The sequence below is a fragment of the Oncorhynchus gorbuscha genome, linkage group LG18 (assembly GCF_021184085.1).
Source record: "Oncorhynchus gorbuscha isolate QuinsamMale2020 ecotype Even-year linkage group LG18, OgorEven_v1.0, whole genome shotgun sequence".
Taxonomy (NCBI): domain Eukaryota; kingdom Metazoa; phylum Chordata; class Actinopteri; order Salmoniformes; family Salmonidae; genus Oncorhynchus; species Oncorhynchus gorbuscha.
Genome location: NC_060190.1, coordinates 41335337 through 41349371, shown reverse-complemented (window position 1 = coordinate 41349371; position 14035 = coordinate 41335337). Strand labels below are relative to the sequence as shown.

Genomic DNA, 14035 nt, shown 5'->3' with positions numbered 1-14035 from the left:
GTCTCCCCATTTCAGGGGACCAAAAGAGTAGGGACAAATAAGCTTATGTGTATTATAGTAGTCAAAAGTTTAGTATTTGGTCCCATATTCCTAGCACACAATGATTACTTCATTTTGGAGTCACTTTTATTGTAAATAAGAATAGAATATGTTTCCAAACACTTCTACATTAATGTGGATTTTACCATGACACAGTGCATTTGGAAAGTATTCAGACCCCTTGACTTTTTAATAATTTTGTTACATTACAGCCTTATTCTAAAATTGATTAAATTGTTATTTCCCCATGTCAATCTACACACAATAGCCCATAATGACAAGGCAAAAACAGGTTTTTAGAAATGTTTGCAAATTTATATAAAACACCCCCTGAAATATCACATTTACATAAGTATTAAGACCCTTTACTCAGTACTTTGTTGAAGCACCTTCTTGGGTATGATGCTACAACCAGTATTTGGGGAGTTTCTCCCATTCTTCTCTGTAGATCCTCTCAAGCTCTGCCAGGTTGGTTAGGGAGTGTCACTGCACAGCTATTTTCAGGTCTCTCCAGAGATGTTCGATCGAGTTCAAGGCCGAGATCTGGCTGGACCACTCAAGGACATTCAGAGACTTATCCCGAAGCCACTCCTGCTTTGTCTTGGCTGTGTGCTTAGCGTCGTTGTCCTGCTGGAAGGTTATCCTTCAACCCAGTCCAAGGTCGTGAGCGCTCTGGAGCAGGTTTTCATCAAGGATCTCTCTGTACTTTGCTCCTTTCATCTTTCTCTCGATCCTGACTAGTCTCCCAGTCCCTGACGATGAAAAACATCCCCACATTATGATGGTGCCACCTCCATGCTTCACCGTAAGGATGGTGTAAGGTTTCCTCCAGATGTGACGCTTGCCATTCAGGCCAAAGAGTTCATTCTTGGATTCATCAGACCAGAGAATCTTGTTTCTCATGGTCTGAGAGTCCTTCAGGTGCCTTTTGGCAAACTCCAAGCGGGCTGTCATGTGCATTTTACTGTGGAGTGGCTTCCATCTGGCCACTCTACCATAAAGGCCTGATTGATGAGGAAAATGTTTTATTTAATCTATTGTAGAATAAGGCTGTAACGTAACAAAATGTGGAAAAGGGGAAGGGGTCTGAATACTTTAACCTCATAGTTATTGCATAATTTAAAATCAAAAGTGCTGGAGCACAGAGCCAAAACAACAAAAAATGTGTCACTGTTGCAATACTTTTGGCGCCTACTGTATATACAACCCTCCTTCATGTCTCTTTTCTATTCTGAACATTCTTTTTTTTAAATCTCCAGTTTGGCATTTCTCTTATGATGCGGTTCACAGAGGCACTGACGAATGAGTTTTGAACAAACCTTTCCCACTTTTGTTCCATGCTGGCTGTAGACTTAGCTAGCCAGTAACTAGCTAACAGTAGACACAAAGGGGAAACATATAAGTATCTTTGCCATAGATGAATAGGGTAAACTTGTAATGATATATGCTGACATTTGCCTATTGTTGGCACCAATAGAGGAGCCATCTCGCTATATAAACCACGCCCCTCTGCAAACACACCTTATCTGATGTTGGTTACAAGCCGGTACTACATATGTAAATTAGGTAAAAAGAATATCATGTTACCATTGGTGTATTAAAATTAGAGTTAAGATGATGTCACCTTGTCCCCTTAGTAATGAATCCGAGTGTTTGACATGGGGGAGGGCACCAGTAACTGTATGATCAAACTTTATCAGTGTAGAAGCAACAGTCATTGTTCATACTTTGGTCATCATACTTTGATCTGGTTTCCTTCAAATATAATCACATTTCATGAAAAACGTGATTTTGACAGTTCATGACCTTTAAAACCTTGTAAATATATAGACTGAGTGCATTTTTTATGTTATCAATAAAGATGCACTTTTAACAACTTCCACTGTCCTCCAAGAGTTGCTGAATTTTCTCTTCACTTCAGTTTGCTCCTCACATAATGCACCTTTCCCTTTGCACTTCACCTGTTAGAACCATGACCACGGGTAGGTCTGTTCCGCTTTGTGACCATAGTTGCGCCTTTACGATGCAGTAAACTGCTCCTCTCTAGCCCAAACCTATCGAAAGTTATGACTCATTTACTGAAGCTAAAATGTTTCTTTCTATCGCGGCTTTGCGGGTCACATTTTATAATAATAAAACATTTATAATATTTTCAACGTTATAAACTAGACTTCTTGCAGGCTGCTCACTAATGGCTCGACAAACATGTCGAGCCATTACTTTTAGATGGCACTGAAAGATAGGAAAATAGATCAAAGACACTCATTACTAAAGCACCAGTGCTACCAATGAAAAAGTTAATTCAGAGCCCTGTATCCACATGATCACATCGTTAGCATTAGGCAAGCAATATAGCCTATGTCAACTTTTTTTAGTCAGACAAACATGTTGCTTATGTCCGTTTGGTCATGTTTTTCTGGTCAGGATGAGGAGGATGGAACAGAGATGGGTGAAGGAGATGAGTGGATGCAAGGGAAGACTCTGATCAAGCCACTTGACCAGCTGGATCTCACTGAGGCTGTGAGTTTACTGTAGCTGGACTGTGGTGTCTGGATTCCTGACATGGCACCAAACAGAGCCAGACTGTAATTGAGTCATAAAGGACACACAGAATAGTTCTGACCACAGATACTGTATAAGTAACTTCTTCTTCATAAGACTTTAAGGTTCTGGCTCATTCATTTACCAGTTGTATGTCATGTTTAGAAGTTGTTTGATGTACTGTATCTTTTTGTCACTTAACCAGGAGTTAAAAGAGGAATTCACCAGGATCCTGACTGCAAACAATCCACATGCCCCTCAGAATATCGTCCGCTACAGCTTCAAGGTAAAGTATTACAGTAACCTCCAGTCTAATCCATGATTTTATGAACAACTTCTCTCTTCTTCCCTATTGGGTCCATCATGTAATGGATATTAATGTAAACAAACAATACATGTGTATCATTGTCTTCTCTCAGGAACGTTCATACAAGCCAATCAGCAGTGTGGATCAGCTGGCTGTCCACTTTGTGCTGGAGGGTAACCTGTTGCACCAGGACTCAGATGAGGCACGCAGACAGAGGGCCAAACAGGGCCTCCCTGAGGGTAGATAGCCAGGGCTTCTGGAATTTTTGTGTGATCAAATATGCTGCCTTTTACAAGAGCAAACGTTTGAAATAACTTTGATGGTAACATGAGATGTTGATTATTATTCCAGAAAAAGCCACAGTTGAGACCACTGTAGCTGAAAAGCCTGAGACTCCGGTAGGAAAGCACTTAAGTTATTAACATACCAAGAAGTTTGTGAAATAGCCTACATTCAGTAATTTGAGTGACTCTTAAGTGACTTCCAATCAACGCATGCCAAACCCACACAAGAGTCGGAGACAAGATAGTGAAAAGTGTTCTCTGGTTCTTTCTTCTGGCTCAGGCTGCCGGTGGGGAGGATGCAGGGGATGTGGAGGAGGGCGGGGGAGAGGAGAGAGCTGACAGTGTGGAGTCCAAGGCTGGCAAGAAGGAGCAGAAAATCACCAACCAGTTCAACTTCAGTGAGAGGGCCTCCCAAACTCTCAACAACCCACTCAGGGTAGGTAGGTTAGGGCCAAGGCAGACCATGTTGCAGGAAGCATACATTGCCTATAATATTGAAGGGTAAATCTGTATTGCGAAGATTGTCAAGACAATAATTCTCTGAACTCTTCAGGAAAGGGGATGTCAGACAGAGCCCCCTCCTCGTGCAAACTTCTCAGCTACTGCCAATCAGGTAAGAAACACATCATTTTGAGTTTGATGATTCTCATTGTTTGCTGCTCCTCAACATGAACTGTATGAAGGCTAGTGATACAACAGGGTAACCTCCTCCTCCTCCTCCTGCAGTGGGAGATCTATGACGTGTATTTGGAGGTGCTGCAGAAGCAGGAGAAGAACAAGGAGAAGGCGAAAGCCGTCCCCAAGAAGGACGACGACAAAGGCAAGAAGAAGATGATGCTGGTGGAGACCCAGGTAAACCTCAAGTCAACAGCTATTCACTTTGACATGAAGAATAAACTATGACGTCAAGCCAATCAATTGGAGATAACACTTAGATAAATTGGGCCCTCAACAACACACAGACATTGTTGATCCCATTGAAGGTAGAGAACTGAAAACTTTCCCCGTTTCCCCCTCAGAGTGATGACATCACCAAAGTGGCCAAGGTGGCCAAGATCATCGAGCGGATGGTGAACCAAAACACGTTTGACGACATTGCACAAGGTAAGTCCTTCCTTCCATGTTATTTTACCTTGATACAAAACCTCCTGATAGTCCCTGCATGGTGACATGATATGAGATGTCACTTCCCTCTTTTAGATTTTAAGTACTTTGAGGATGCTTCTGATGAGTACCGGGAGCAGGAGGGCACCCTTCTCCCCCTCTGGAAGTTTCAGTACGACAAAGCCAAGAGGCTGTCTGTTACTGCCCTCTGCTGGTCAGTCTTCTCACATTACAACAACAACGACAATGCCGCTTTACTATAAATGATACACTTCTGATAGGTGTGTGGCTTATAGACAATAGTTGGACCACTGGGAAAAACTGAAATCTTCCTAATATTTTTGGGGAAATGCATGAAAGAATTATAGTTTCTCTGTTCCTCCACAGGAATGAAAGCTACAAAGATTTGTTTGCCGTCGGCCTTGGATCATGTAAGTACGCAAGGTATACCAAACCTGTACCATTTTTTACTTCTTTCTCTGAGCTATCTTGACCCCGCTCTTCCCCCCAGATGACTTCACCAAGCAGGGGCGGGGCATGCTGGTGTTCTACTCCCTGAAAAACTCCACTTTCCCTGAGTATATCTACCCCACTACGTCAGGCATCCTGTGCCTGGACATCCACAAGCACCTGCCCTACCTGGTGGCCGTGGGCTTCTACGACGGCTGCGTGGCCGTCTACAACCTCAAAGAAGAGACGCTGCAGCCCATCTATAAGAGCACCGCCAAGTCTGGCAAGCACACCGACCCTGTGTGGCAGGTTTGTGTTAGTTTGTGCATGTTCTGTATTTTGGATAACACTCACTGACGCATGATGTTCCAAGACTTTGCTTGTCTGTCTGGCTGCCTGTTTGTCTGCAAATCACTGTCTCGGATGTGTGTTTTTTTTGGGTCATTGTGCTAAATTATGTTTGTGGCATTTCTTTTTCAGGTGAAGTGGCAGAAGGACGACATGGACAACAATCACAACTTCTTCTCTGTGTCATCTGATGGCCGTGTGGTGTCATGGACTCTTGTCAAGGTGCTCGAGAAACACATTCACTTTCCTCAGTATGTGTGTTAATATATGCATGTCTGCTTGTGAGCATTTGTGCATATTTTGTATTAGGATACCCATTAGCTGTTGCAAATGCAGCAGCTACTCTTCCACAAGACATGAAACATGACATAATACGGAACATTAATAGACAACAGCTCAAGGTCAGAACTACATAAAAATATATATATATATTACAAAAGGCACACGTAGCCTACATATAAATACATACACACAAACTCTCTAGGTCAAATAGGGGAGAGGCGTTGTGCCGTGAGGTGTTGCTTTATCTGTTTTTTAAAACCAGGTTTGCTGTGTATTTGAGCAATATGAGATGGAATGGAGTTCCATGCAATAATGGCTCTATATAATACTGTACTCTTTCTTGAATTTGTTCTGGATTTGGGGACTGTGAAAAGACCTCTGGTCAGTCTCTCCTCAACTTTTAACCAAGAGAGACTGGCATGCATAGTATTTATATCAGCCCTCTGATTACAATGAAGAGTAAGACGTGCCTCTCTGTTCTGGGCCAGCTGCAGCTTTAAAAACATTAAATATGTGTTAATAAGTACAGTACGTGAATGTTCATGTGTGTGTGTACCAGTCAAACGTTTGGACACACCTACTCATTCAAGGGTTTTCCTTTCTTTTCTTTCTTTCTTTTCTTTATTTCTACGTTGTAGAATAATAGTGAAGACATCAAAACGATGAAATAACACATATGGAATCATGTAGTAACCCAAAAAGTGTTAAACAAATCCAAATATATTTTATATTCTTCAAAGTAGCCACCCTATGCTGAGTACATGTTGGCTGCTTTTCCATCACTCTGCTGTCCAAATCATCCCAAACCATCTCAACTGGGTTGAGGTCGGGTGATTGTGAAGGCCAGGTCATCTTATGCAGCACTCCATCACTCTCCTTCTTGGTAAAATAGCCCGTACACAGCCTGCTGGAATTTTGGGTCATTGTCCTGTTGAAAAACAAATCATAGGCCCACTAAGCGCAAACCAGATGGGATGGCGTATTGCGGCAGAATGCTGTGGTAGACATGCTGGATAAGTGTGCCTTGAATTCTAAATCAATCACAGACAGTGTCACCAGCAAAGCACCCCCACACCATCACACCTCCATGCTTCATGGTTGCAACCACACATGCAGAGATCTTCCATTCATCTACTCTGCATCTCACAACAACATGGCAGTTGGAACCAAAAAACAGACCGAAGGACAGATTTCCAGAGGTCTAATGTCCATTGCTTGTGTTTCTTGGCCCAAGTCAAGAAGTAGTGGTTTTTTTTGCAGCAATTCGACCATGAAGTACTGATTCACGCAGTCTCCTCTGAACAGTTGATGTTGAGATGTGCCTGTTACTTGAACTCTGAATCATTTATTTAGGCTGCAATTTCTGAGGTGCGGTTAACTCTAAATTAACTTATCCTCTGCAGCAGAGGTAACTCTGGGTCTTCCTTTCCTGTGGCGGTCCTCATGGGAGCCAGTTTCACCATAGCGTTTGATGGTTTATACGACTGCACTTGAAGAAACGTTCAAAGTTCTTGGCATTTTCCGGAGTGACTAACCTTCATGTCTGAAAGTAATTTTAGCTGTTCTTGCCATAATATGGTCTTGGTATTTTACCAAGTAGGACTATCTTCTGTATACCACCCCTACCTTGTCACAACGAAACTGATTGGCTCAAACGCATTAAGAAGGAAAGAAATGACACAAATTTACTTTTTCAAGGCATACCTCATTGAAATGCATTCCAGGTGACCTTATGAAGCTGGTTGAGAGAATGCCAATAGTGTGCAAAGCTGTCATCAAGGCAAAGGGCTTCTTTGAAGAATCTCAAATATAAAATATATTTAGATTTGTTTAACACTTTTTTGGTTACTACATGATTCCATATGTGTTATTTCATAGTTCTGATGTCTTCACTATTATTCTACAATGTAGAAAAAATAAAAAATAAAGAAAAACCCTTGAATGAGTAGGTGTGTCCAAACTTTTGACTGGTAATGTAAGAGTATTTTTGTGTATTAATTTGTTCTCACAGTAGTTTTGATGTGGGTTTGAATGGTTGCAGAATGAGCTGGTCTTCACAGACATCATCAAGCTGTCGTTGGCGGGAGCTGTGTCAGAAGGACCAGAAGGCGTGCAACTTCCCATCATGGGTAAGACCTGTCATCAACTGACGCATCATTTCAACACTGTTTGATACCTGTTAGGATCATTGAAATATTTGACAATGTTTGTCGTCCCACAGCTTGTGGAACATCCTTCGACTTCCACAAACAGATTGACTACCTCTTCCTGGTTGGCACGGAGGAGGGCAAGATTCACAAGGTGAGCAGACATGAAAACATGGTCCCCAGTCATGTATCCCCCACTGACTATTGCTGTGTTCAGCCACTCCAAAATGTTTACTTATTTTATGGCAACTTAATGAGATATGAATTGTCTTGGGTGTCCTGACCGTCTGCTAGTTGCTCGTCTGAGGAATCAAATGGAGTCTTGTTCTGTTGTGTTTGTAGTGTGGTGTGTGATATCCTGCTGGGCCACAGAAGCAATGCCTTCTCCTTGTCTCTCAGAGAGTGAGGAAGTTCTCTCATTAGCACTAGGCTTTGGGCTTGGCACAGCCTCTTTCCAGCGGGCTGTAAAGCACCACTCTGAAGTGGTGCTTTACCTCTATCTCCGCTCTCAATGGTGCAGCCCTACAACATGTTTAGTGGTTTTTCGGGGGCTCAGAGGGAAGGCTTTTTCAAATGCTAAATTTAAGAAGCGCTAAATTTAAGAAGAGGAGTAGTCTCGGCGATTGGCATAATTTTTTTTTTTTTAATCGTATTTGTCAGAGATTTGTCAGTCTATGCTAGGATTGTTAGTCTAGGATAGGCTTGTCAGTCTAGGCTGGCGCTCTGGGAGGCCCTCTCACGCGGTGCTAAGCATTTAATGAGAGCCAAAATGAGGGCAGACCCTCCAAACCTCTCCCAGATTTGCTCATTAACAGCAGACAGCTGTAGTTTTTGGCTGGCGTCCATCCTCATTTGGCCTTCTCACACAAGTGTCTATCCAGCAGTGGTGCAAAGAGACACGCTACTGTGAGGTTCTGAACACACACACACTGAAGCAGAGTTCTACAGGGGATCTTTTTTTTTCTCAATCTAGACGGGATGACGGATTCAATAAGGTTCCATCGCTCTCAGCTACAGCTTTGAGACAGATTGACTCAATCTCACACACACAGACAAACGCCTTTTAGAAGCCCCTTACAGAACTGCCACTGCCACACAGAGCCTCAAGTGACAGGCAGCTCAGTCTACTCTCTCTAAAGGCTATGCTAATTGTTAGCCTTAGCCCACTGTGTTAGCTAGCTAGCTCCCTGCAATGTTATGGTTCGGTAAGCGCATATGCTAATGAAGAGTTTTGGCTGATTGCGAGCTCGCTGTAGCAGTGTCATCAAAAGGCCCATTCTGATTTTCCAGATCTTCCTGACTGTGCAAGCTCATTAGTTTCTCTTCAGTGTCTCGTTGTTGTGGCGTTTTTGCAACATCAGGTGGGAGATAGTTTCATCACACACACGCACTGTGGTCTAAGTCACAGTAAACCTACAGTATTTAGTGTTTAATATGCCTACATTAAGGGTTTTTAAAAACTCTGTACATTACATTGTAATGAAGGCCTTTTATGTTGTACAACAGGGGTTCCCAAACGTTTTCTCTCAGGCCCCCCTTCCAGCATTGGGGAACATCCCGCCATGTTTATCTCTATGGGCATAAGCACTGTAAACAAATTTAGGTTTTAAAGCTTATTTCCTGCAATTCTACACATTTTGTCATGAGGTGCAGAGAATGTTCAGTTTCAAAGCAAATCTTCTTGCAATTCTATACATTTTGCCATGTCTAATGTGTATTCATGTGATATTTGAGTGACTGAAACATTACAACAAAATCTATGGTCAAAAAAGCCTAGCTAAAAAAATGTTAGCTTACATGGGCAAGTTGATCTGGACATTTCTGGCAAGTTGTAAATAGCTCTCTTAAGGTATGCAATGGCTGACATGACAAGATAATTATATTAGTGCATTCTACTATTACAACTTTGAAGAGTAAGTTGAAAGCCGTGCCCCGCCCCACAGTTTGGGAACCACTGTTGTAGAAGATGCTAAGACGTTCATCAGGCTCATGATCGTGTGCTCTATATCAGGATACAATTGAGAGAAAAGATCATAGGTGGCACAGGAGTTTCAAGGTTGGGGAAACGATCTTTTCACTCCCCCAAAAAATCACCTTTAGGATAAAGCATCTATTATCCCATTTACAGACAAATGTAAAATAGCCTACTATTTCAAATGTGATGAGAAGATTGAATAGGCATACATTAGGATTATAATATAACTCAATATTTACAAAAGGTTCTGAACAATGCTTTTTTTCTCCTTTGCACAGATTCAGAGCTCAGCCCTAGCTAAGGATTTTTTTTGGGGGGGGGGGACACATTTTATGCATTTTAGAAACACATTTCATGCAATTCTACGAACACTTTACATGACTGCCGACATATTAGCAGAATCCTAATCTTTAACAAAAAGATGCTCTGTAAATGTAATGCTCTGCTGACAAACTGACAGCAATAAAAACAACCTTGTCTTGAATGCAACCATCTAATCTAGGCCTATGAAAAGGTGAGACACATATTGTACAATATGACGTCCATCTAGCCTGGAGGAGGAAATTATATTATCCTAAAATGACTTTCCAGTGGCACTGACTCACACAACGAATGATAAAGACAGGGAATATGTTCTCCACTTGTGCTAATACGATGGGCAATAATGTTTCATTCAATTTAAGAATTGAGAATTTTTGTAACTAAAGAATGATTATAGTTTTTTTTACATTTTAATAGTTTTTCTCTTTTCTCTTTAGTGTTTGTCCCACAATTGTATTTTGAAATATTGCGAGAGCCCTAGGACTATTTTAGATGCGTTTCACTGACAGCCGCACTCAACAAACAGCTATGTGCTTGTGATTTAAAACTATTTATATTTCTTAAAAGAAGCTAATGACCCTCTGTAGATAAATCATGCTCTCTGGTTTAGTGAATGATTTAAAAAAGTTATTTATATAATTTATATTATTATTTTATTTATTTCTTCATAGATATGATTAATTATAGCTAGCTCCTTGTCTCCTCCTTGTTAGCTCTAGCTAGCTCCTTGTCTGACATTTTTGATTCATGCAAACTCACACAAATACACACCCACACACACAGCTATGCGTGTGATATCAGTTCCAATCTGTCACCTCTTGTTGGAAAACAGCCACCTCCGGGAGCTCTTGGGACAAAGGTAATAACTCTGCTGTGATTTATTCACTACATATCCCCTTATATAAAAACCCCACTGGGCACAGACATCAGTTCAACGTCTATTTTTATTTACATTTGGTTGAGTTGTCAACTAACACGAAATCAACAAAACATGTCACCATAGTTGTTTTTTAAAAAGAAATTCCCTTACGTTGGTGACTTTTTCCAAATCCAATCTGTTTTCCACGTTGATTAAACCTCCTAATAATGAATTTCTTTGTTGAAATGACGTGGAAACATCGTTGATTCAACCAGTTTTGGCCAGTGGGGGACATACCATTTAGGCCTGGGCTGCATTTTGATTTATCTCTTTCATTTAACTCTGATACTTTCTCTGTGCTTTCACTCCTATCATTCTGTCACAGTGAAAATGATGTAGCTTACAATAATAGTAGAGAGCAAGTTTGGTTCACAGCTACAGTACATTGTCTATCTGGAGTGGTTTATGGGTGAATGTGAGGACTGACTCCATATTATTGCTGTGTCATTTCCAGTGCTCCAAGGCTTATTCCAGCCAGTTCCTGGAGACCTACAATGCCCATAACATGGCAGTGGACGCAGTTAAGTGGAACCACTTCCACACCAAGGTCTTTATATCCTGCAGCTCTGATTGGACCGTCAAGATCTGGGACCACACCATCAAGTAAGTCTACTCACCATCACACTATTGTGCCCGCCCACCATCAAGTAAGTCTACTCACCATCACACTATTGTGACCCGAATCAAACTATGCTGTCTCTGATATTTATTTTCACATTGACCACCTTAGATTAGAGGAGTAGCTAAATTCAAAAAGGTCTCGCTGTTCCAAATCTATGTCAGGCTATAATTCTGTTTTTAAATGGCACCTCAAAAACATCCATTTGAACCCTGGGGGCTCTATTTTTGTCTGCCACAAAGGAGGCACAAGATAGTTTCCAATTTTATGATGTAAAAACTGGCGGTCTGGCATTTTCCAGCTCCAACGTCAGGTTCAGCAGTTTACCTGTCTAACATCAGCTAAGCAGAACATTGCGCTGAAGTGGGAGGGGTGGCAATATCTGAGGCCTCTCCTTAAAAACAAGTACAAAATAGAAAATGTCATAATGCGCTAATTAGAAGTTTTAAGACCCACATAAAGCAGGTCTTAAAGGTAACGCATGGATTTTGAGAGCGGATGCGCAGTCTAGCCAGCCATGACGTGCAGTGCACATTGTGATTCTCGTTCTTATAAACATAAAAAACTATTGGTTTCCCCCCATTTCGTTTCATTTGATTAAAAAACAAGCATAGCCTACCCTCCCCTTAATCAAGGGTGGTTTAGCAGCATCACATAGGTTTGTCTTTGTATCCTGGCCATGAGCCAAAAGTAGTATATGAATAAAGGGGTTTTAAATGGTGTACTGAGTGCTTTGAAATATTTTGGAGGTTTATGCCCTCGTGCTTTTTCATTATTCACAATTCACATACCTGCATTTCACTTGTTCAAGTAGCCATCCATCCCCATTTTCAAAGAGGGCCACTCGCTCGATTACCAATGACACGCACTTCCAAACTATTCAGTCCTCCGGTAATGTCATATCAATTGGCAATTTTTTGGAGAATCAGTCTCGCACGTAGGCAACGATACAATTGACAGGAGCCTCGTATTTTGTAGACATGCAAATGTTATACATAAAGACATTTAGGTCTACTTGTGCACACAGTGCCATGGAATGAGAAAAGCGATTTATGACATCATGCTTCTGACCCGATCCTATTTAGAAATATTGTTGTTGGTTTAAAAAACAGATTGATTGTTTTTCGTTGAATTGGATTAAAAACCAAACATATTAGAAAGAATCACCTTCCATGGGTTTATGGCGAGAACGTACTGTACATGGCTCAAATGCAATATTGTCTGCTATTTCTGGAGATGTGCAAATGTGGTCTGTAAGATTGTTCCATGATGTTTATAAAACCTTACATTTGCGAGCAGTATAACGGTGAGTGGACATCCCCCCCTTTCTCTTTATATTGGATCTTCATCCAGCTCCTGTCAAAAGTTTTGATGTGTGTAAAACCCTCAATAGCCTAAGTTGCCTTGTCTCTATTATATACCCACATGGAGCAATTATGGTTCCTGGAACTGTATTTAGACTTAGCCTATTTTAAAACAAGTTGTTGTTTTGTTTTTATAAGAATTTGATTAGAATGATGCACATTTTTTTCAGGCCTTATCAATAGCATGTCCAGGCATGTCCAGACTGTATTTACAGTTCGCCTAGCACATATATCAGTGTACAGTAAATGCTATAGCCTGTTTAACAAATCAAATCAAAAATACATTTTCACATGCGCCGAATACAGCAGGTGTAGACCTTACCGTGAAATGCTTGCTTACAAGCCCTTAACCAACAATGCAGATTTAGAATTGAATAGAATTCTAAATCTAAATTATGGTCAGATTTGCCAAATGGAGGGTGAGGGAGAGCTTTGTACGCATCTCTGTGAGTGGAGTAGAGGTGGTCTATAGTTTTGTTTCCCTCTGATTGCACATTTAACATGCTGATAGAAATTTGGTAAAACGGATTTAAGTTTCCTGCATTAAAGTCCCCGGCCACTAGGAGTGCTGCCGCTGGATGAGCTTTTTCATGTTTGCTTATGGCGGAATACAGCTCATTGAGTGTGTCCTCAGTGCCAGTATCGGTCTGTGGTGGTATGTAGACAGCTATGAAAAATACTGATGAAATCTCTTGAGGTAGATAGTGTGGTCTACAGCTTATCATGGGATACTCTACCTCAGGCGAGCAAAACCTAGAGACTTCCTTGGATATCGTGCACCAGCTGTTGTTTACAAATATACAAAGTCCGCCCCCACTTGTCTTACCAGTTCTATCCTGCTGATAAAGCGTATAACCAGCCAGCTGTATGTTGATAATGTCGTCGTTTAGCCACGACTCCGTGAAGCATAAGATATTACCGTTTTTAATGTCCTGTTGGTAGTTTAATCTTCCTCGTAGGTCGTCTAATGTAATTTTCCAATGATTGCATGTTAGCTAGTAGAACAGAAGTCAGTTTGGGTTTATTCAATTGCATATGAAATCTCTTCACGCAAATAACAGGGATTTGGGCCTGTTCCCGGGAAAGCAGTATGTCCTTAGGAGCGCGTAAAACATCAGCCATCTTCTTACGGCGCCATGAGCCAATCAGTTGTGTTGTGACACGGTAGGGGTGGAATAGCCCTATTTTGTAAAAAAACAAGTCCATATTATGGCAAGAACAGCTCAAATAAGCAAAGAGAAATGACAGTCCATCATTTCTGTAAGGCATGAAGGTCAGTCAATCTGGAAAATGTCAAGAACTTTGAAAGTTTCTTCCAGTGCAGTCGCAAAAACC

The 14035-nt window shown here is 41.3% G+C and overlaps 1 protein-coding gene across 2 annotated transcripts in view; it reads left to right on the top strand.

Annotated features, from left to right (window-relative positions):
• dnai1.2 (dynein, axonemal, intermediate chain 1, paralog 2) overlaps window positions 1–14035 on the top strand; it is a 30983-nt gene that overhangs the window by 1400 nt on the left and 15548 nt on the right. For both annotated transcript variants that reach the window (XR_006833263.1, XM_046312229.1), the window contains exons 3-17: window positions 2464–2559; window positions 2786–2866; window positions 3000–3126; window positions 3239–3285; window positions 3452–3607; window positions 3725–3784; window positions 3898–4023; window positions 4191–4275; window positions 4372–4489; window positions 4663–4706; window positions 4787–5034; window positions 5206–5295; window positions 7397–7484; window positions 7577–7656; window positions 11172–11320. Coding sequence is in view for 1 of the 2 variants with exons in the window: in XM_046312229.1 (XP_046168185.1) it covers window positions 2464–2559; window positions 2786–2866; window positions 3000–3126; window positions 3239–3285; window positions 3452–3607; window positions 3725–3784; window positions 3898–4023; window positions 4191–4275; window positions 4372–4489; window positions 4663–4706; window positions 4787–5034; window positions 5206–5295; window positions 7397–7484; window positions 7577–7656; window positions 11172–11320 (1595 nt within the window). In the remaining variant the exon portion in view is untranslated. The remainder of the gene's footprint in view (window positions 1–2463; window positions 2560–2785; window positions 2867–2999; window positions 3127–3238; window positions 3286–3451; window positions 3608–3724; window positions 3785–3897; window positions 4024–4190; window positions 4276–4371; window positions 4490–4662; window positions 4707–4786; window positions 5035–5205; window positions 5296–7396; window positions 7485–7576; window positions 7657–11171; window positions 11321–14035) is intronic.